Below are 24,546 nucleotides of genomic sequence, written 5' to 3'. Positions count from 1 at the left end.
CAGCGCAATGCAATGATTTGCCATGTATGCTTTGTGTGGGTGTTTAAAAGCACACGGTAATGTCCTGATGTTCAGGATGTCCTCATCCCATCAGTCTTTTGTGAGGCCTGCGTGAACCAGATGATTCGTAGCAGTGGCAACGTGTTCTGCTTATCCTCCGCATTGCAGGAATGTCACGCTTTGCGTCTTCTGGGTACAGGGGGTTCTCTGCACTTTCTCAAAACTCATTTTCCTCCATGTGTAGTCCGTTCTCTTCTGGGAATGAATTTACACTACAGCCAAGGCAACAATATGTACCAACAGCGATAAAAAGTCTCCGCTGCTAAAGCAATGAGGCGTTTTAATAGGATGAGCTGGGACTGTTGTGAAGGCTCCCTCACCGTCTCAACCCCCCCTTCTAAGAGATGCAATTGTTTGGAGTTGGGGCTCAACAGGGATTTGGATGATTTAAGGTGAAAACGAAAGGGTTAGATGTTTATAGTGGAGGCTGGGGACGACATGTTTTTAAAGTCTGATCATTATCTGCACCTCTTGCTGCGAAGCGGCACCACAACACCCAGGCAGTCGCCTTGAAATATCCCACTTGGGAGAATTATACTAAGCACTCTGTCAGAGCTCATTTTTTTGTCTCAGCGCAGTACAGCGAATGCCTTTCAGTCGTGACTCCAGTGTCATTAAAGGAAACATACAGTATGTCCTGTGCTCTCATTAAGCTAATGACAGGCTTCAGTACTTTCATCAAACCTACACAGCATGATGTGTTTTGTACTACCGTAGACAGAGTGGAGGAAATTATCTTAAATGTTTAGTATTGAAGGGGATTGATTAGCAGAAATTAAATACATAATATTTGCAACTATTATTCCATTAGTGTACAATCACCTTAAACTAAGACACGCTGTATTTCATTACCCTAGAGTGAAGTCCTCTTTCTTGGATTCCGCAACGATGCACCGCCATGTTTCTACAGTAGTTCAGAACATACAAACCAACCCCTGGCTCGAAAGATGTCTGAATCTTGCTGCTTCTAAAGTAGTATAAGGATTGCCCCGTGAGCGAGGCGAAGGTCTTTACAGATACCACAGTGTTACCACAGCTTTGCAAATGCGGTTAATAACCACAGTCTTGTAAAGGGAGGGGTACTCATTGGGGGCAGTTCGCTGCAATATGCTAGCAAAATGCAAGATGTCGCCAGATCTGACACACTGTTGTGGAGTGAGCTGCTCGTTGCAAGTTTCCCAGACCCGGACTTACAGTCTGATCCTTTCCAGATGCATCATGTTGTCGATGAAACATTCCCCGGTAAGTCCATAAAACACAACCAGGAAGCAATGCTTCACCCAATACACAACATGAATTTTCGACTCTGACATATGGTGGTGATAAATACAAGATACTCACTGGAGATATGCACAATCTTATTTTCTACAGTCCATTTCCCGTGAAGAATTCTGAGTATTTTGCTGCATCAAAGTTATAAAGAGGGGCCCACATGAAGGAAATATCTAGTGGAGGGAAAAATCTTCATTAGTCAATTCCTCTCTCTATTCCCCAGCCAGTCTCATAATGTGCTCTTAACCTCAGCCATGACCTCGACACAGGAAATCCATATACAACGGCGTCTTCATCAGAAATCCTGTGGGAAACAAAGCTGGTCTGAGCCGGTGGGAAGGAAACAGTTAAACGAGTACTTTTTCTTGCTTGAGTCTAGTTATCATACGTAGACATATCAGTCTCACTGATAAGGCTAACATCATCTCAGAGGCAGTGTCACACCCGAAAGCAGCTCAATGCTTAGTGTCACTTCCAAAGTACTCCTCACTTCTCCTTGAATCGTCTTTCACTGACTTTCTCTGCAAAGTTTCATTCAGATAAAACTCGCCTGGCAACTAGAAGTGCAGAGGAATGTCTGCTGGAGATGTACGCTGTCTTCGAGTTGGCGTCTTCCTTACAGCTCGCATTTCTGTTTCTGCTCCAATGCCTGTCCCCCTGCCTGCCTTTTGCTGGTTCATTCTCCCTGAAAGTGGCCCTTTACATCAGAGGTAGGGATGGCACTGCGGCCACTTGCCTCACAAATTGAAGAAATGCCACCGCAGCTGACGCTTCTGTCACCCCTGCTAATACAGCTGAGACACACAGGGGTCAGCCGTCCTCTGTCAAATCTGACCCTTAACGAATGCAGTGACATGAAATCAGAAGCACTCTGCTGTGCCCTCCTGGTGAACCACAAACTTGGAAATATTTCAGAGTGATTTGAGGAATACAGGCCAGCTTCCTCTGCCCCTGTATGGACATGAAAGTGGATATGTGCCGCACAGCTGTCCTGCCGCCTCCCTATGCAGCCAAGTCCAGGAGTGGAAAACCTTTCACAAGTCAAAGTCCACAGTGCTTCAGCTCCCACTGACAACCTGCACTGCTCTGTGAGTTCATTACCTGGGTTTGCATTGCTTTTGAAGCAACACAAAAAAACTAGAGTTGTTAATTATTTATGGCCATTAGCAGCGACTGTAGAACAAAGGGAGCTAATGTGCCGGTAAGTATTTCTAAGCCCTGTTCAGCCACTAAGTGTAGGAATACTCAGGCTTACATTGGAAGAAAATACAGAAGACAAACCTAATCCAACACTGCAATAAAGATGGGATGTTGCTTTAAACAAGCCAAATAGCAATGTGTTTTCTCCTTATAGTGTTTACATCTGTCACATCTCTTTTGGTCAGTTTCAACTTCAGCCTTTTTTAGCTGTTGCAGTTTCTATTACATGTCATTTGTTAGACGCTTTTATCCAAAGCGACTTACATACATTCAGTACTGTGGGCAATCCCCACTGGAGCAATTTGGGGTGAAGGGTCTTGCCCAGGGACACAACGACATGCTGACTGCAGTGGGACTCGAACTTGCTACCCCCTGATTTGAAGTCCAGCGCTCTATCCACTGAGCCACAGCCACCCATTCTATCCAAGTGCATATGCTGTCATACTTTTGTCAGGTTTCCGTGCCTTATTAATGTAGTTGAGAATCATTAAATGTTTTGTATTGGTCTATGTTTATTCTAATTTAAAAGTGAGCACTCTAGTCTAGGCCAAACGTTTACCAGCCATTCAGAGGATAATGACACATTGTGAGACCACTGCCTCTGTCTTTTTGAAACACTACAGTCCTCTAAATCCTCTTTAAATGTAAGCGTAAACCCTCTCACGCCCCTGGTGCCGGTATTCTCATCTGGTTTTGGAGAGTCCTAACTCTGCCATGATTAGTTCTTTACATGAGGGAGTCTAATGTGGAAGAGGAAGAGAGAGGGGTGAAGTGTTAGGGGAGTGAGGGGCTGCCTCTCTCTTGCTATTGTTTGGACACAGTTCCTCTCATGCTGCATTGACCACAGACAGGGCGTGGCTGCGGGAGGCCAGGCAGGGAATATGAGGAGGGGAGGGGGTGAGGTATTCGGGTGGTGATGGATACAGGGGGAAGGTTAGAGCCCATTGCATACTTTCCCTGCATGTGGACAGCGGACAGGAAGGCGGGTGGTCCCCTGTGAGCGTTACAGTGAGAGAAAGAGAAAGAGCTGGAGTGGGTGGGATTCTGCCCCAGTAGTTTGGCGCCCTGTTCCCAGCCCTACTCATGTGCGCGATGAAGTAATGAGAGACTTGGGGCCTCTGACAAACTCAGGCCAGATGGGGAGAGGATTCTTACCCACAATTACTCTGTAGCAAAGAGCATTAGAGTGCAGCTTCTCCTCTACTGAGAAAAGATAATCACTAGTTCTCTTAGGAGAACTCTTAATCAACAAGTTGTTTTCGCATACTGTACAATTTGGAGAATGTCTCAAAGCCTTAAGCTGTGTTATCTCTCTCTTCTGCTGAATTAAATATACTGCCAGGCTCTCCATAGCACCTTTAATAGGGTTGCAGCGTTGCAGAAAGTACTTTTAAACCAATCTGAATTCTCATTTTAATGTTTACTTTAAGGTTATGTCAATGTAAAAACAAATAAGGACAAAACTGGAGGGCATTTTACTTCCTAAACTGTTTTAAATGTTGTTTTAGTCACACTTAACAAACAATACTGCTTAGAGAGTCATGTATTTTGCAAATAATAAGGACAAATCCAAGGCACTTTTAGTCCTGATTACCATAAAAAGCACTTCATATTTAATAGCACTAACACTTGATAGCATAGAAATGCTGAGTTTCCTAAATGAATTTAGAATACCATAATGGCTGACCTATCAGTGTTAATTGTTTACATTTGTTTATCAGAATACAAGAATAATAATGAGCCTCTGCCACTGTCACTATGGAGAGGAAGCCGAGCAAGAAACACAACTGTAACAAATAAAATAAATAACGCACAACTATGAGTGTTTCATTAGTTTTCTGAAAAGTACAATCTTTAGCTTCCATGCACACATCAGAGATTTCTTTAATCTGACTTTGTTTTATATTGTGTACCTTTAGCTTTCTATCAGTAAACTAGAGATTTTAAAACACAGGTGCTCATCTTTTGTTTCATCCCCTTTCAAGGCCTGCTCCGAATGCAAGTCACCAAACATTGTCTATTTCGAAAATTAAATGTATTCAGATAATCCTGGACATCCAAAAGAACTCGCCCTGAGCCCCTTGTTTTACCTTCACTGTGACTGACCCTGATGCTCAGGGACGAGTGAAACTGTGTCATCCATACTCCCCAAGCTGCATGAGTCACCAACGTCTGCCCCTGCTTGTGTTTTAGAAAGGTTTATGGATTAGTATTGGCAGATTCCCATGAGTGTGTGATGAGCCCTTTCTCACCGACAGACCAAGAGTATGTGAGTATAAATAATGTAATATTCCATAATCAAGCACACATTGATTTTAGAGGACAACATTTTTTTATACAGACTCTGTTCCCTGAGACAAATGAAGTGCAAGCTGGATATGTTTCCGCCACAAGACGGACAATAGATATGGCAGCAATGCAGTCGATGCTGAAACATCCGCGTTGTTTGGGAACGTTAAACACAGCCTCTAAATCAATATGATGGATTAAGAGGAAGGACCAATAATAAGAGGTGTGTCATCACCCCGACAATGAATACATTACTGTCAACGGCTTGAATAAACAGAGGCAGGTCGTTCAGCCAGCTTTCCATTGACTCTAATATACTCGAAAAATAAGACATTAAACCAACACCCTTTTGTAAAATATACATATGCTTTGAGATATTACACAAAATATACAAAAGCAAGTTAAATCCTGATGCAGGGTATAGAGAAAGTTGCATTGACTGTATATAAAGGTGATTTAATCTCTCGTTTCTCATGATTACAGACCGAAGGCCAAAGGGAACAACAGGCCGAAGTGTTGTGTTTAGCTTTACAGCCTTATTGGACATCTGTCAGAGACGTTATTGAAGCTCCAGAGGGAAACTGCAAAAATCCTGACATTTTGCCACAACATAATGTATTTTGCAGGAAGTCAGTTCATGCATATTAAAAAACCAGGTCTGTGGTGGCTGCTTTGATCCTGCACATTTGGACCAACAAACAGCCTGGCCTTGAGAGGGATGCACACCTAACGAACATTTAATCTCCCTAAGCCACTGGACGCTGACGCTGGCTCATCTGACACCACACTGCCTAACCCGGCCGACAGATCTCTCAGAATCATCTTAAACTAAAAATCTTTAAAAAAACATCCTTAAGCTAAGCGGTTCCTCGGATCATCCCTCTTTATGCAGGCGAGGTGAGAGCTATGTGTGACTTTGGTGGAGAGGAGGGTGGCGGAGGGCTGAGTGGCTGTGTTTGGTTAGATCAATCACCTGACTGCTGGCCTGGCCTCTGGGAACAGGAAGTATGACATCACTGACATTCAGGAATGTGGGAATGTCAGGCTGCATGTTAACAGCAGAGAGCAGAGAGCGAGCCGGATGAAGCGACAGATAACTCACTGCAGCTGAGTTATTCCAACTCTAAAGACTAAAGGCCAAGCTTAGCCCTGTGGTGTAAAAAGGCCACCCCTCATCTGAATGGGACCACTCTGTTGACCCTTGTCATCCAGCAAGTAAATTGACCTGGCTTTGCTATAGCTGAAGTGAAATAAAGGCTAATGCATCGGCCAATCAAATGCATGCAGATGGACATTCCTAATAGTTTACTTGGTAAAATGTCTACTTCATCCTCCTGAGGTTTACATATCTCTTTATAAACTGTTTAATATGTGGGCATATATTAACCCTTTAAAGACATACATCTACATGTATCACTCAACCTGTATTTTCTCAATATTACTTACTAGCACAACCCCAACAACCATTATGCTGCTGTTTCTTCCTCGGGCCAACAGATAGAGAACAAATACTTGTTATAGAGTTTTGTTATATACTCACTTAAAAAAAGCATAGACCACAACTGTGCAGCAGGATGCCTTGTCTGTGGACTATGTGTGTACCTAGAGGATTAAAAGTATATTCTCTAGTCAGCAGTCAGCCCTGCTCCATTCTTGATTATGTACATTGAAAACTTCCAGTTTGCATACAAAATTCCCCCTCATGATGGTTGCTTTTGTTGATAAGGGATCAAGAGAAAAAGCAGCAACAACAACGACATTCTTTTTCTCTCCAATAACTTTCAGCTATTGTTGTTGTGGTTTGTTCCCTGTGTGCTGCTGACCTTACACCACATCCTGATTAACTTCCCCCACTCTGCATGTGCTTAAAGGGGTGTCAAATCGAATAGTTTTTCAATCCCATAAACTTGGGGGACTGCAAGACACAATAGAGAAAGAATGCCCAATAACAAAGTCGTAAAGACACACATGGATTTAACCCAAAAATCACTGTGTCGTCGTTCACTCCCCATAATGGCAAAATGCATTCCTGACTCATTGTAAAATCAGTGCAGTTCCTTTTTACTTGAAGACACACTAATGTTATACATTTTGAGAATGTGAACAAGCAAGACTGAGGAAACGCAGGATACACACACACGCATGCTTGGTGTAGCATAAAAACAACCACAACAACACTCTGAAACCACATTTCACACAGATCAGCCTTTAGGGCCAGCAGCAGATATGAGGAGTCACCTGCTGCTAAACTACATATGCCCGACACAGGGAAGCACTTAATGGACAGTGACAGCCAGCTGCCTGGCAGGGTACGATCTCAATAACCTCCAGGCTGCATCACGTATCCGAGTCAAATATAGAGCGCAGACACCCGGAGGCCAAAGACGAGCAACGTGAGGTCTTTTTTTATTCAGTTGCCTCTTCTATACTTCAGAAAGTCAAACTTTATGTTCAAGCAGCCAAAGAAAAGATAAATCTGCATCCCATCCCTCAGTGTATCCTGTTGGTAGCGTTAGTCTCTACTCAATATATTGATCTGATCAGACAAAGGGTAAAAGACAAACTAAATCAGATTAACTTCTCCTCTTCACAGTTGTTCCAATCATTACAAAATAAAATCCATCATTAACTAAACCAAAATGTCAGCTGTATAAATAAGCTTAACAGAATGTATCATACAAAAGTTTATTAGAGACCGCCCAATCGTTTAGCCCAAGCTGAAGCACACATAAAATAACTATAAAAAAGCAACCGTCTTTAGGTCTGCAACAAATAAATACAATACAGTATTTATTAGCAGACTTAGGTTATAACTTAAAGGAGTAAAAGCAGTGCTTAGAGTATGTAAGTATGACATTTCAGGATATGAAGCCAACACGTCAACATTCCCATGAATACTTCAGTTTAAAGCTCATTCCACATTCATCACATCTCTTTCCCAGCTGAGTGCCATGGTGTCGGCAGCCCATCAGAGATGTTGGCATACAGTTCCTCTGCCTTAGGCTCAGTTTTAGACTCCTTGCCAGACTCGGGGAGAGCAGAGAGGGGGCCAGAGCTGGAGGGAGAGCAGCCCCAGAGGAGCCCAACTGCAGCCTGGGAAACCAAACCTGGACCGGCTCTGGCCCACGCTCTCTAACCCCAGCCCCTCCCGGCTAATAACAACACTCAGTCTGGCTCTTTTCCACTGTCATTCTGCTGTGGACCTTTGGGAAAAATAAGTCCGCGGTTGAACGGTTGGATTGATATTAGTCTCCCTGCTGCACATTCCTCAAATACTTCCCACTGTTGATTTCCAAACACTCACACATGTTCATGTTCTCACACTCACAGAGAGGCAGGGGATTAGGTGTGAGCGCACACACACCCACTCACATTCATTCACATACATACATGCACATGCTGTGACACTCACCCCGGTAATGGAGGCTGTCATCGTGGTGGTTGTACTGGTGATGGTTTTCTAAAGCGGGGGGGCTGCTGGCACCCAGTTCGGCCAGTCTGCGGCTGGTGGCGGAGAGCTCAGAGCGGAGGTTGGTCACTTCCTGACTGGCAGACTGGATAGCCCCATCAATCCTCTGAGCCAGATGTTTGTTGTCTTCCATCATTTTAAGAATTTTCCCCTGAGGACCAAATCCACACAGAGCAGCATGATGTCAAGTGGAGCATCAGAGGGGGTGAAGCTTCCTCCTCCTCTTATCCACCTCTCCTCCTCCTCCTCCTCCTCCACCTGTGCTTCTTCTCCTACAGTTAACTTTGCACATATAAAGAAGAAAAAAAGCCAAAACGCCAGTCCCTCTTCTTCTGTTCTCCACTGAGCAGCACAGAGATGATGTCTACCTGTTACTGCACAAAGAATAACGTCTGTGTGGCCAAGCACCACACTGTCAGAAACGCATGTGTGTGAGAGATAGAGCGCGGGAAAAGAGAGGAAGAGAGAGCGTAAAGAGGGCAGAGGGAGAGAGAAAAAAGACAGAGGAGAAAGAGAGATTTAGCTCAGCGGGCGGAGGGGAAAGTGAGTGCTCCCGCAGAGGAGAATGTGCTGTGAGCAGCTGCTCTCAGAGAGGACCCAGCACACACTGAGATGACATGCAGCCTTTTAAATGGATTGTACCATGTGCTGGAGGACCAGGGGAGAGGGGGGGACGCAGTTGGACTGAGCGGCTTTCCAGTAACTCTCTAACTACAGAGAGTGTTGTGTATCACACACCCTATGGAGTCTGTAACGAGTTAGCAATCGAGTCTGTAATCGGGAAAAGAACAGATTGTTTCTCTTTACTTCTTCCTCTCGCCATGTCCCTGCACTCTGAGCTTGGCAGCCGTTTTGAACCCTTTGACAAGAACTCATCAAGCCCCGTATATCTTTTCACTCTCCCTTCCTCCCTCTCACTAACACACCCGCTGTCTTTTTGTCTCTCCCACCCCCTCTTTTTTCATTCCATTATATATTCATCTCTTTGTCCTGGGAAAGCTCACCCCCACATCAGTGGACGGGGAAGGGGGCTGGCTCAAGGCGCCCAAGGGGAAAACATTTCAACTCAGAGAGCAAACTTAGCAGAGGACAGAGGCACAGCCCTCTAATGGGCTAAACAAAGAGGGGAGGCCCGGAGAATTACAATCGAGCTGTGGCGAGAACATAGTACAGCTTTACTACTTTGATCAAAAACTGTTGGAAGGATGCTTATCTGAAGGCACTGAAAACAAACACTGCCACTATGAAGTCTTATCTGTAAAGCTGTACACATTCCATCACACAAACACAAAAAGGTTATAGAGACGGGGTAGGCCGTTCATCTTAACTCAAAACAATTCCAGATATTGCTGAGCAATCACAACTTTGAATCTGCATTTGACATTTCATTTCCTATAAAAACACATCCTGTCTCTGGCAAGAAACGGAGGCAGATGAGTGATACATCACTGGGAGGCTGTCATCCCGGGCTCGGGTGATAACGGCTCAATGCTCATTGGTATTCACACAATGGCAGAGATGGGACTGCAAGCGTGCGAGACTGACACAATGAGACACACAACTTGTTGGTTACACTGCAGGTCTGTTCACGGCTTTATGATGAAGTCCACACAGTGATGTTGTTACAGATCAGATCACGTCTACAACTATCAGACTGGGGCCTGTAGTGCGGCCCCTTTGGAGAATAATCCAACCTGCATGCCTTAACTTATCAGATCCCGACAGTACATATTGTAGTGAATAAGGGTTGTGAGATATACTGTGGCAGTGTTGCAGTGAAACATATCTATGAATAATCTCCCAATAACATTTCCGAACCACTACTATACAACAATGTATTTGCTAGAGCGATATAGAAAAATACATATTCTGTCCACGAGAAAGGGAATTGATATCCCCAAAAAGTTTAAAAGAGTCCATTATCGTGGCTGCATGGTTAAAACAAGAGCAATACATATCAATCACTCTTTCTCAGAGTCAGACGGTCACACACAGATCAGTGAATAGTACAAGCATGCAACAATGGGTCCCCTCATTACAGGGAGATAATAATAAAACATATGTTTATAATGTTTTTTTTATATCCAGAATATATGATAAAAAAGTTCTCTGTACATTAAGACCAGGGAAACACTACCTAATTGTATTTTCTAAAATAACAAGTTTTCAAATTATTAGTCTTGTTATTAGAGATAATTTAAAATCATATAACATTGGAATTTATACAATAGATGTCATCCCAGTTTAATTGTGCTTGAAATGATGTGGACCAAAACTATTATCAAAAAAAGAGTTAAAGGTTCATAAACCAACATTGACCTGTTGGTGGCGTACAAGAAAGATGAGAGAATCCCCAAACTGGAGGGATGACCAAATATCCTGGAAATCCATGGTTGTCCAGATATTTTCAGTCTGCTCGTTTTATCATCTGTCCTCTTCTTGTCTCTATCCTCTCTATTATATAACCTTTCTGTTTATATAATCCCTGCCGTTCAACGTAAAACCGATGACAAGCAAACAATTATTTCAGTCACTCGAAAAGACATACTCCAGAAGTGGCATGTTGGATCATCACATCACATGTTAGCAGATCATTATCACCGTCTAGACAGACACGTCCCTGTCCGCGATTAGTGCACTGGCCCTGATTTGAGGCTGATTAGCAAAGGACAAATGTAGCACGATGTGTAGCTCAGGGCGGGGAGGAGGGCCGTCTCCACGTCTCGATTTACACAGAAGGGTCCCGTTATTCCAACTGCTTCTGTTAAACATCGTGACTGTTAAGTGTTCCTTCATATGAAGCCACAACCACAGTCTGCTGAACGCTCAACTGTGGAATGCGAGGAAATGAATGATTTTGGGGTCGAGGGTCGGGACATGTCCCAGATACACATCAATAACCAGATGGATACTTTGACGATGTCAAAGTCCTCTTCCGTCTTCACAACTCCAGTGAAAGTCTGTGTGGACAACAGACCAGTGCAGGAACTTGGTTTACTCTCTTAAATAACCAGTTCTCCCGCCAGTGCTTCTATGGATCTGCTTCACTCTTCCAAACTTAGCCGAGTGTTTGTGTTGTTAGTTTGCTCTCTTGTTTGATGCTTTTAAATGGGAAGTTTAATGAAGTGTGCCAAGGGTGTGCAGTTAAAAAGAGGTATTGATAAACAGTCACCATGACTGTCTGCCTGGGTTAATTGAATATCGACTAATCCTCTACACACTGGAATGCTTTCCATTTTTTCCCAATTGGAAAGTAATTTAGGGCTCTGATCAAGTATTTATAAAGGTCCAATGAGGGGCCTGGGGAAAATATCCACTTCACTCACTAGACTCGTAATGTCCATCAAATCCGATGAGTAGAATAAAGTTAAAATGCCTGTCAGGGTGTGAATATATGTGAGGAGGAGATGTCTCATTAATAGCAGGTCTGTTATGTCACCCCATTGAAAATGATGAAATAATAATAGAACGCTGCTATAATAAAATATGTCTTCATAGGAGAAAGATTCATTTCTAAAGAATGATGTGCATGTATAAACACTTTTAACATACATGTTGTATCTATCATGTAGTGTGTAATAAAAGGGAAAGGAAAAGTGTTTCCATGTAAGGCTCATAAGGACTTCAGAACATACAGTGCGATAGAGTATGTCAAATACTCAAAGTTTTTACAGATTTACCAATACCCTACACTTAATTAAAACAATTGTTGTGGATAAGCCTAACAAGCAGTAAAAACAACATTGATTATTATCACCTTATAAAGTTAGTATTGCTAACAGTTGCAATTATGTCTGTAAATGCTCATATAATATATTTAATGATTTCTAAATGAAACCTCATTTATGAAATGGAAATATTTGGGGTTCATTCCATGGTCAAATAATAACAGGCCTCTTCGCTTAATTGGCTCCAAGAATGGGAGAAACTCTTCCACCAGGAATGAGGCCCCTTCAACAGCCAAGGAGCATCTCTGGAGGGCTTATAGAACATTATGTCTGTTTATGTTTCCCAGATAGATACTTGAGAAAGTATGTTGCAGCCTTTACATAAAGTAGAGCTGCTCTCAATCCAAAACGTCACAGGTGGCAGTTCTGAATCTCACAATCTTCAGTGTACTATGGACTGAAGCAAAACAGCAGGTTTCCGGACATTTTATTCTGGAACTGAATTGGTCTTGGTACACAACACCCCACCTGCCAACATCAGAGAGAACAAGAGTTTTGACTTGTACTTAGGCAGGTACACTTGCACTCTGCATTTAGATGTTACTTGTGTGCGTTCACCAGCAGTGTAGTGTGTTTATATGTGTATGAAAACAGAGTAAGCAAATGGAAAAAAGTGCTGCATCAAAAGGACGAGAGGAACAATGTGTCCTTTTAAAAAGGACAATTTTGCTTTCTTTTGCCCACATTCGTGGCAAACAAGACACTAGTCGGATTGAAAATGGCACCACTATCCCACAGCAATAAGGCAGCACGGACACGGGTGTACATCATCTTCAATGGTGGTTGATTATTTTGTTTACTACAATATATGCAGATGTAAGACACATCAAGATCATCAAGCATGCATCAGTTGACAGTGAGTAAACATAAAAAGCTATAGAAAGCTGAGTTACTGTCACTTACAGTTCAATGCTTTGAGTCTTCTCAGCAGATTTATCAAAAGCGAATGTCACAGTTGGAGGAAATGGGTATTTATGTCTGTGCAAGTGACGGGGAGAGAAAGCATTTTGCCCCGAGTGGTGACACGCAGGGACAGAGGGGCATTGATGGAGTAAACAGTGAATGGCAGGGAGCAGAAACTAAACTCTTGTCTCTTTGTCTGTGTGTCGCTTTTCCTTTCTGTCTCTTTCTCTTTTTCCAACTCCACCAGCTGACTTATTAGTTAGATAAGAACTTTTTTATGTTGTGGAAAATTTGACGTAATGGACTTTGTCTGTGTTTTATAAAGTGCAAATTATTTGTATTAGTTATTGACTAAAACAAATGCTGTTGCATGCTGTTGATGGTTCACCATCACAACCTTTGAAGTGACAAGGCTATAATCTGTGTACTGCCCTATTATTTTATTTAGCTGGAACAATTTGCTGCTTACGTCTTACTACTTAGTTTGGAAGGTACAGCTCTGGGTGTAAAGTCAAAGTCAACTTTATTGTCAATCTTTCAGTTTGTGTGTACAGACAGAGAGATCGAAATACCGTTTCCCACAATCCCGAATACAAAAAAATACAAATATATATAAAGATATGTATCAAAATATGTATATACCTATATACACACAATCAACAGACGCATGTATGCATAATCACACATTAAGACATCAATAAAAGCACAACAATCAATATATACAAAATAACAGTCACTTCAATATGTTGGGGATTACTTTACAAATGATGTGAATATCTTTATATTTAACTTAATGACACAGCCAAAGAAACAGACTTTGATGAAGTCATAGCATCTTAAACAAGACACTTGATCATAAGGAGTACTTCTCATCCTTTTAACCTGGTCCATCAAATGCACCCATCAGCTTCTGACCTCGCTACTGTGGTCTTTAATCACTGAGAGCTCAAACTATCTGCCGTTTGCCATCAACAGGTAGAGAAACAGTAGAAAGCAGCTGATTCACTCCTCCTCTGCGGCTTGAACTCTGGCTGAGGGCTTAACTCTCCTCCCTTGTGCCGGCCTATGGAGACTGAGATAAGACCTGCAGAGCAACACCTATTATCTGCTGTCAAACTCTGCACGTCTGTCCCCCAAAGTCCTCCCTGAGTTCCACTCCAACGCCTTGCAGCCACGTCCTTCTCCCATCTCTGATAGTCTGGTAATAATAAACCGTTTGACAGCCTCTCCCCTTGACGTAAGCAGTCGACAGGGTTGTGGATGAAACGCAGTGCCAGGGGCCTTGATGAGGATCAAGATAAAGGCTCGTCTGCAAGACTCTGAGGGAATGGACAGGAGAGAGGAGGATCTGGCTATAATGAAGTAAAAGACCTTAGGGAAGGGAAATATACGTCTGTTGTTGGAGAAAAAGAATAGAGAAAATGGTATTCCTCCACTGTTTCACACTTTTTGCTTTTCTTCTTGACCCCTCGATCACACTTCTGCTCCCTGCTGGCTGTTTTCTGTCATTGCCTCTTCTCCCAGCGGTCCCCATTATACACTGCCAGACCTCATCCCATTATGTCTTCTCATTTCCACTCTCCCTCCATCATACTTTTGTATTAACCATGCAGACATGAAAGCTGCAGTCACCTCATATGGCATTCAGATCGTGGCAAGGTAAAAAATAGGGAGGGCATTGATACAAAAAGGTGCATGTTTAGCACGTAGCGTTTCCCATTCAGCCATTTTCCTGATGTCTAATTGAGTTCCTCACCCCTGTCCTTGTTCTCTGCTTTCTTCTGCAGGAGTCACTATTACACTGTGGTGTTGAGGGAATGAGAGATGTACTTATAGCTTGCAAGAGATGGAAAAGATAGCTGACTGTGTTATAATCATCAACATAATTAAAGTGTCATTTACATGAATCAAAGTAACAAAGAATTGTTGGCGTATCTTTTGGCAGATTTATCACAGTCCTGAAACAAAGGAGAAAAAAAACAGCTATAACTTTGACCAGCTATTCAATAAAGTAGAAGAGATGTCTCTACACGAGGAAATCTCTCAAGGTAAAATATTTCTACAACCTCATTCACTGCCAAACAATCCTCCATCCATCTCTCTCTCTTTCTTTTCGGAGCAGCAGAGTGAGCTTCAGAGGGCAACTGCAGTGGAAATCACCCCGACAGAGCTCTCCCTGTTGATTTATGATATACGTTTAGTTATTTATTGGCTAATCATGGCAGGACGCTGGGAGCAGGTTAGAGTATACCTCCCAAGAAAACTGGGCAAGTCTTGGATAAAGAGATGAAGGGGCAGGACTGCTGTCCGTCTTGTTCTGTAAATAATAAGAGAGTTTGAGATACGCTTGTATTCAAGGCTGACATATTAATCTCATACAAATCGAAGAAAGGAAGCTCATTTAAGGGAGTAAGCCTAATTGAATGTTGATAAAAGAATCTAATTTGCTTTCTTGCTGAGAGTTAGATGAGAAGGTTGATACCACTTTCAATTCTGTACGGTAACTACGAAGCTATAGCCAGCAGACTGTGACAAAAAACACTAACAAAACTAAAGCTAACACACAGTGTTTGTTAATAATAAAATCGCGATAAAAACGTTTGCTTTAACTTATGATTATGAACTTTATGTTAATTGCAATGTGTAATAGCAACCACCAGCACTAAGATAAGCCTTGGTTCACGATCTCCCTATCACAATAAAAGCATAAGACATACAGTATACACTGCATTTTGTCATTAGGCATACAGTATAACAAATAGAAACCACAAGGTATTCTCAGGTAACAAAATAACTACAGTAATGTTTACGATGTAAACTCTACCCTGCAAAAGAGATGCAATGGTGGAGAAGGAAAGGAAGGTGAAGAGGCAAAGGGATAATGGCATTATTTCTACTAAGCTACATCAGTAGGTGACACAACCTGCCGACTTGGGTGTTTTACTCTGTTGCCTTTATCACAGCACTGAGATTGGGTTTTTTAGGTTGAATTGCATTTCTTTCAGTTATTTCTAGCTTTGGAGAGTAGACAGGCTGATAACAGAAGCCATGTTTTTTGAAGTAGATCAGAGTATATCTTCTTGTTATAAGAAAAAACAACTGACGGAATTTTTTTTGACAATGTTTAGAAACAAAAAGTGTGTCCTGTGTTGTTGATAGTGATATTAAACAGCGAAGTGTATTTACCAAATGTTAAGCAATGCTTTTAAGTAAGCAAAGCTTGTGAGAAGCATACAGTTCCAGATGCCATACTGTCCATCTACAGTGCAGTCTGCAGTGAAAACATTTAAGCTGAGACCAAACAAGAATCTTCTGCACCAAAAAAAGGCTTCTCCCAGGTTTAATGGAGCACTGCAGGCAAATAACTGACTGACAGGTTTAGAGGGAAGAAATCCGTGGAGTGCTGAGGAACAGATTAATCCATATCTGACGGAGAGCTGCCTCGGTACAGTGTATTGATAAGGAGCTTATCCCCTTGTCTGTGTGTGTAAAGGCACGTCTGCAGAGCCTATTGATTAAGAAACTCATGTTACTATCATGTGTTCCCACTTCAGAGGACAGCTCCAATGAACAGTAACACTAGAGACAAAAATCACTCCATCACTGCTTTATCTGTGTCTTAAAGAGGCTACTTTGTATGCAAACCGATACACTGGACACTTTTTCCAATTTCTTCATTTCTTCAGTGACACACCCTCAGTCCCCTTCTTATCAAAAATATTGCATAAGCCTGTCCATTTACTGTCTCAGTTGTGTCTTTATGCACCACATTTTTCCCCAAAATGACAACAAACATCTCAATGTTTATTAAAATTGACAACATAGAGACAAATTGCTGTTTCATTGTTAACGATACAATAAAAGCCCTGTGGCACCAAGAGAATTTTAAATCGTTCCTAAGAACTACAAGTCGCTATGTGCTGGGAATTACTTCCATTATTTGCTGAAGCTAATACTACAAGATATGGAACGTGTTGGAACAAGTTGAAAAATGAGCAACAAGGGAAGGGGAGAGGAAGATAAATAAGGCAGAGAAATGGAAGGGCACGGTGTGAGAGAGACGAGGATGGAGCCAAAAACATGTGAAGTTGCAAAGTCATTTATTATATTTCAACATTTATCTCTGCGAGAGAGAGAAGAGTTATCAGGGAGACTAAATTGAAAGACATTCAAGCGTGCAGTAGGAGTCAGTAAAGGGAACATTGAAGAGCAGACCGGAGCAAACTCTCTCAGTATTCCAGGCTCAGCATATTGTTCTGCATGGTGTGCCTGTCATGCACATATATGCACTGTGCGCGCGCACACACACATGCGCACACACACACACACACACACACACACACACACACACACACACACACACACACACACACACACACACACACACACACACACACACACACACACACACACACACACACACACACACACACACACACACACACACACACACACACACACACACACACACACACACACACACACCTGTACCAACATACATATGCACAGGCAGGAATGGCTCAAACATTAAAATGCAAAAGCAATTAAAGTGAAGCCACAACAGTGCAGAAGAAGTGCCAACCTGACAGCAGGACTTTGATTGTTTTAATTAGCAATATGGCTGACTCATCCATGAATATAATTGAAGCAAAAGGAGGTTCTTTGTGTCTGCCCATAAACCTGTTTTGAGCATCGACTACAGTAAAAGGGGTACAACTACTTTACATATGCTTTAGTGCAAAAGGGCAAAGCATGTATGCAAATGTATTAGGATAGACAAAGTGTGCTGATGAGATACTTTTGTATTATGTGTTTTAGCTATTGGCTTAATTTATTCTAATTGTAAATGTATGTGATTTAACTGCATTTAATAAGCTGGCTCCTGCAGGAGCTGGGAATTGCATTAATCTGCATGCTAAATTAGTTTGAATCCGAAACTTGTCTGGCTCAGGGAGTTGAGCCTGTGTAAGGGATTATAGCAGGGCATTAATATTATATAATATTATATTATGAATATGTCTTTATTATCAGGCTATGTTCCACAATCATTCAAAGTAGCAGTGATAAAACCGCTTCTTAAAAAGCACAACCTCGATCCAGAGGTTTTAGCCAACTATAGACCTATTTCTAATATTCCGTTCCTCTCAAAAATTCTTGAGAAAGCGGTCGCAAAACAGTTGTGTGATTACTTAAAAAACAATGATTTATTTGAAGATTTTCAATCTGGCTTTAGAACACATCATAGCACAGAGACAGCTCTGGTTAAAGTCACAAATGACATTCTAATAGCCTCAGACAAGGGACTTGTCTCTATTCTTGTTTTGCTCGATCTCAGTGCTGCATTTGATACTATCGACCATGATATCCTATTGCAAAGACTAGAGCACTTAGTTGGCATACATGGAACTGCTTTAGGCTGGTTTAGGTCCTATCTATCTGAACCCTCTCAGTTTGTGCATGTCAAATATGAATCTTCCATGCAAACCAAAGTTAGCCATGGAGTGCCACAGGGCTCAGTGCTCGGACCTATTTTGTTCACATTATATATGCTTCCGTTAGGCAATATTATAAGGAATCATTCTGTAAACTTTCATTGTTATGCGGATGATACTCAACTATATTTATCAATCAAGCCTGATGAAATTAATCATCTAAATAAAATTCAAGACTGCCTTAAGGACTTAAAAACGTGGATGACCTTAAACTTTTTGATGTTAAACACGACCAAAACTGAAGTTATTGTACTTGGCCCGAAGAATCTACGAAACAAATTATCTAAAGATATACTAACTATGGATGGCATTCATTTGGCCTCCAGTGAGACTGTAAGGAATCTTGGTGTTATATTTGATCAGGATTGATCCTTTAACGCCCACATAAAATCAATTTCAAGGACCGCCTACTTCCATCTACGTAACATTGCAAAAATCAGGCATATCTTGCCTCAAAACGATGCAGAGAAACTAGTCCATGCATTTGTTACTTCTAGGCTGGATTATTGGAACTCTTTATTATCAGGGAGTACCAAGAAATCAGTCAAGTCGCTTCAGCTGATTCAAAATGCTGCAGCTCGTGTACTAACCAGAGTTAGGAAAAGGGACCACATTACTCCTGTTCTGGCTGCCTTACATTGGCTTCCAGTCCTTATAGAACACAGGATAGAATTTAAAATTCTTCTTCTCGCCTACAAAGCCCTTAATGGGCAGGCGCCAATCTTACCTTAAATAACTCATTATACCCTACTGTCCTACTAGGGCATTGCGTTCCAAGAATGCAGGGTTGTTGGTTGTTCCTAGAGTCTCTAAAAGTACAATGGGAGCCAGAGCCTTTTCTTATCAAGCTCCACATTTGTGGAATCAGCTTCGAGTTTGTGTTCGGGCGGCAGACACCCTATCCGTTTTTAAGAGTGCGATTCTGTACACACTGTGAAGACCACTGAGACAAATGTAACATTTGTGATATTGGGCTATATAAATAAACATTGATTGATTGATTGATTGATTGATTGATTGATTGATTGATTGATTGATTGATTGATTGATTGATTAATACTAATATCCATGGAAAGAGAAATCCATGAAATGTTTCTTTCTGTTTCTAAATGTGTTGCATGTGGGTAAACTAATTACCAAGGTATCATTTTACATTCAAGCTGAAGAGATAAATATGCTACAGAGTATGTGCCCAAACATTTTCCTTGCAGTCATGTCCCTGTGTGTTTATTGTCCTTGGTGTTTAGCGTGTTTGCATCTAATAAGACTTTGTTTGAGTGCTTTGTGTGTGCATGTGTTTGTGTAAATATGTATGCTGCCTCGCTGTTTGTATGTGTGATCCTGTTGAGGAGATGTCAAAACAATGGAGACAAACACAGTCAGATAAGGTCAAGCAGGAAGGACAAGAATACTATTGGTTTATCCACATAGTATTTGTTTGTTTACAGAGGACCGCAATTTTTCAAGACCTTAAAATCACCTTTCATAACACAATCATGTGAAATCTTAATGGTCATCCTGCTAATCCCTGAAGGGAAAACCCATGCCTTGATAGAACCACAGATCAGACAGAGAGGCTGCAGAGTGCAGTGCAATTACACTCAAATACATGTCCACACTGTAGGTGTTTGCAATTGCATAACATTTGATAAATACAAAAAGATTTTCACCCTCGAATCTGCTCAAATGTATACATTGTGTATATGTTTATATATCTAAAAATGTTGTAAATAAAGTACATCACACTGTAAAATGGCATCTATTAAAAATGTGTAAAACTCTATAAAAATTCATAAATCTTTGAGGTTTTTGTTCCCTGTTATTTCCATAAGGACTTATATGTTCTGCTCTACTCAAATGTCTACCTTGCATTATTCCGTATTCTTCATTATAAACTACTAAATTGTTTTTCTATATATATTGTAGAAATAATTGTCATTGCCCGTGTTATCTTCTTGCAGCGCACAGACTGCAGGGAGGTGGTAGGCGTGGATGGTGGGAGTACAATGTCTCCTCATTATGTTGATAATAAGACTTCAGTAATGTTTGCAGCTTTGTGAGGCTGTACTGAGAAACAGCGATCCTTCAGCTAAATGATCCAAACCTCAGCACGCTAACATGTTTAAAATGACGATGATTACATGCTGATGTTTAGCAGGTCATTTTTAGGAGAGCCTATGATATGATATGATCTTGAGCTGCTAGGATGAATTGATAAATCAATACTTGGAACAACATTTAACTCATATATATATATATATATATATATTTAACTCATATACAGTATATAACAGTAAACACTTTATCAGGTTTGGGGCATCCGAGATTGATACAATTCCAACTTTTAAAGCCTAAATATATTTATTAAACATCCATGCTATAAAATGGGTATTCACTTGTAAGTGTACTGACATGCATTAACTTAACTGTTCCAGTTTTTGTAAGTTTGACACAGTTTGATCGAAAAGTAGAGGAAGCCAGAAGACTAAATGAAGCAGCGATTTTAGCCATTTGGAGCTCCTAAATTGTCCCACTAGAGGTCCATTTTCAAAACTGCTCCAAATCAAACATTTCACTTTTCTTTATTGTGAACGATGGGAACTGGTTTAAGCTAGACACAATGGAAACCTGCTGAGTCTCATTTTGCAGGAACCTCATACATTGTTGGAACATGAAAAGAAACATTGTAATACAAATGTCAATGTGGAGACTCAAAAGAATGACTTGAGGCTACATGCAAGAATAGAACATCTTACACTTCTGATGACCTACACAGTACATCGGATCCTATGAGATCAAAATATGTAGATCCTAATTTAGTTTCATTCATCTTTAAATTATAACATTAAAAGTGAATTTAGACCTCAAACCTGATTACGAAGTTCATTCACAGAGCGTGACAGAAATGTCGAGTATCACCTTGCCTCCAAAGAACAATTAGAGCCACTTTTTTAAAAGCACTTGCCTGGCAGTTTATGTTAGGGTTGCAATAGGACAAGTATCCCATTAAAATATCTTCTGCCTAGTTCATTAAAATACCATCTGCTCAACAACAAAATAGCAAAGATTCATGAGAGAGCCGATTGCTCTCCAAGGAATTGTTTAAAAAAGGTTTAGATACAGTAATCTGGCAACAGCTCTGAATGATTATGCATGCTGATGAGCTTTCAGCTGAGATCCCTGGAAACATGTTCTCACTGAAGCAGTCAAACTGCAATAAGCGGAGCATCCAGGCAGAGCAAAGTGCTGCAAACAGCCGGCATCATACGCTTGCAAATTCATACATGAAGAACCGAAAGAGAGCGTAAGAGGATTCAGAGCAGGAGTCGAGGAGAGCAACCGTAATCATGAATACTAACAAGGCTGGAAAAACCAGAATAGCACACTAAGAATATGATTCATTAGCGCACATGCAGACAAGCACAGCACAATCACACCCACTGATTCCATTTTAAATAATAAGCTTATAGAAACATACCGAAATTAGCTTTTTCCATTATGAGCATTTGTGTTTGACATTTTGATCCTATTTCCTGCATTTACACTTTGCCATGTAAATCTTTCCAATGTACTATTTGTGACCTTGTAGGCATTAAGCCTGATGTTCCGAGAAAGCGATGAGATGAAGCGGAAGAGTGCTAATATAAGAGCAACATGCTACATTGATAAATGACGAATTATATACATAATAATGCATCCAGAGTACTAAGTAAAACACACTTAAAATAACTGAGTTTGAAAGACCAACGTGGAATCCACACCGCAAGTTTAGCTTTTTTAAGCTGTCACTGTGGGGACTCTAAGCTCAGGGATATGATTATGTCTAGGCTTTGCCGGCTGACTGTTGTAGCACTGAATTCATTGTTTTCCTCGAGTAACTTAATTATCTACAATCGCTCTCACGTTTACTCACGGATATATTGCATTCAGAGCAGAAGAAACTTTTTTCTTTTGCACGCTACATGCAATCCTTTTTGAAGGAAATGACGTTTGGGATTCATGCCTTTTTTGTAGTAGTAATAAAGTAAGTACATATCACTTTATCACCTTCCCCTCCGTAACTGATATTCCTTAGATGTCAAACTGCTGTAGAAACACGCTTAAGAAATACTTTGATAATAACAATTAGACTGATTAAACTATGATTAGTGTTTCAAAATGATAAATTATGAAAGCTACAGTATAAATAAACACAACAATACTCAATAAACAAAACTCTAGCAGACAGGAAACACTTTTAGGGATTTGAAGGACACACAATGGGGGATGAGTGAGGACGAGAACAGAGTGTTTTCTTACGACCACCCGGTGGCGTACTCTTCACAGGGCAGCCGGACTGCATCACTGTGTGTGGACCCATGAGTTGGTGTAATGAGACTAATCCTGCGCACCAGTGCAGAGCTCTGGTGATCCATCGCACTCCGCACCTCCTGAGCCTGATTTACATGGCGGGATTACAACCAGATAGTCTCTCTGGGTAATTGCATTAGTCCAGATTACAAGATTGTGTTGCGGTAGACTGCGAACCCTGTGTGGGTTCATTAACCAATTGATGTGATATCATGTTTTTTTCTGCGTATTATGTGTTAAATTGCTGGATTTATGTTGTTTTATTATTTCAAAACGTAAAGTAAATCACCAGTGTGATAAAATAAAGATAAAATAAAGTCTTAAAGGTCATTTTGAGTCAAATTCTGTCTCAACCTTGTTCAACCATCAAATATTCTTTAAACTTTAGTCAACTGGTGTTGAAAAAAACACACAACATGTCAAACAACATGTACAGTGCCTCCCATCAAATGTTTTATTATTCTCTGCAGTATAGAGAATATTGAAAGGAAAACTACAGGTAGATAAAGATGGTTATCAAATCATAATTAAATCTTAATACGCCTTTAAATATAGAATTGTAAACTTAAAACTGATCAATCACACGACCTGTGAATACAAGAGGTGGTGATATCTTAGATGTTTCCTACATTTAAAGATGTAGTCACAACTATACACTACAACTTTTTATGATGAATAAAAGCATTTCACAGTAAAAAGCAAAGAAAAAACCCAAAAACTAATAGAGTTTCATGAAAGGGTAAGTGTCGTGGCCAACTGAAGGTTAGACTGAAGAAGTGTGTATGGGTTTAAAGGAGAAGGTGTGTGTGGAGCAGCTCTGGGCCAGATGCCTGCCTGGCCGACTCCTCAGAGCGATTGCTTCTGGCAGACTATCAGATTGAGGGGAGAGTCATTTATATTTCCTGCACCACCCCACCAGCTGTGGAGGCAGGGAGCATTTAAATCTCTTCTAAGGTCAACAGGGAACTCAATGGCTTTGATAACAAGTATCCCATCTTTGATTCCACACTCTCCTCGTCTCTGCAGAAATTCTGCCTTTGATGAGGGGGCTGAGCAAAAACATTTCAAAGTAAACAAGACAACGGCGTAGAGCAGGCTCATGTGACATGTTTGAGATAAGGAAAACAAAAGGCTTGCCAATGTCACTCCATGTCACATTCATGTCCCTACTCATGTCTGCTGCGTACACAGAGGCTGATTTCTCCTCATGAATTATTCACGTTTCAGTCCTGTGGAGGCGACTCCAGCAGCAGCACTACAAGGAATATCACCTAAGGCTGAATGCTAAATAATGGACTCATATATCGGTGTTATTTCCTCAAAACAGAATCAACTTGATTGTGGGCTCACATATCTGCTGTGAAAATCTCTCAAGGAACTCTGGGCTGTCTGTGGTGCTTGGCAGAGAAAGTCACAGGAGGGTGCGGAGACACCTCAGCACCGACCCTAACCATCCTGCGTAACAAAGCCAAACCTAGACACTTATCCACATCAGACAGACACAAACAAACCCTGGACAAAAGGGCTCCAAAGAGCCCAAACAGTCTGTCACTCAAGGGGAGATTGACAGGGAGAGAGGCTTTTTTATATCACCCAAACTCCCCCTGAAATTGAGGTGAACACCTTTGTTCAGCAGAGAGATGCGTGTAGTGATCCGGATCAGCTTTGTGACAGTTCTGGAGGTTTCCATAGAAACATGCATGCCCCGAACACGGCAGACTTACACATCTTGAACCGCATCAACAGATGGTTTGTGCAGAGGCTGAAGAATGATGAAGTCTCG

At 41.2% G+C, this 24,546-nt stretch overlaps 1 protein-coding gene across 4 annotated transcripts in view; it reads right to left on the bottom strand.

Moving 5' to 3' along the window:
• The window catches only part of kaznb (kazrin, periplakin interacting protein b), a 114,562-nt gene that overhangs the window by 57,194 nt on the left and 32,822 nt on the right, over nucleotides 1-24,546 (bottom strand). For 3 of the 4 annotated variants that reach the window (XM_034083515.2, XM_034083518.2, XM_034083516.2), the window contains one exon: nucleotides 8,234-8,441. In XM_034083515.2, the coding sequence (XP_033939406.1) occupies nucleotides 8,234-8,441 (208 nt within the window). Of the gene's footprint in view, nucleotides 1-8,233; nucleotides 8,892-24,546 lie in introns of those variants that run through there. The other variant, XM_034083517.2, reaches the window with a different exon arrangement.

This window comes from Pseudochaenichthys georgianus, chromosome 5 (genome assembly GCF_902827115.2).
Source record: "Pseudochaenichthys georgianus chromosome 5, fPseGeo1.2, whole genome shotgun sequence".
In the NCBI taxonomy this organism is placed as follows: Eukaryota; Metazoa; Chordata; class Actinopteri; order Perciformes; family Channichthyidae; genus Pseudochaenichthys; species Pseudochaenichthys georgianus.
This window is presented reverse-complemented; position numbering and strand designations above follow the sequence as displayed.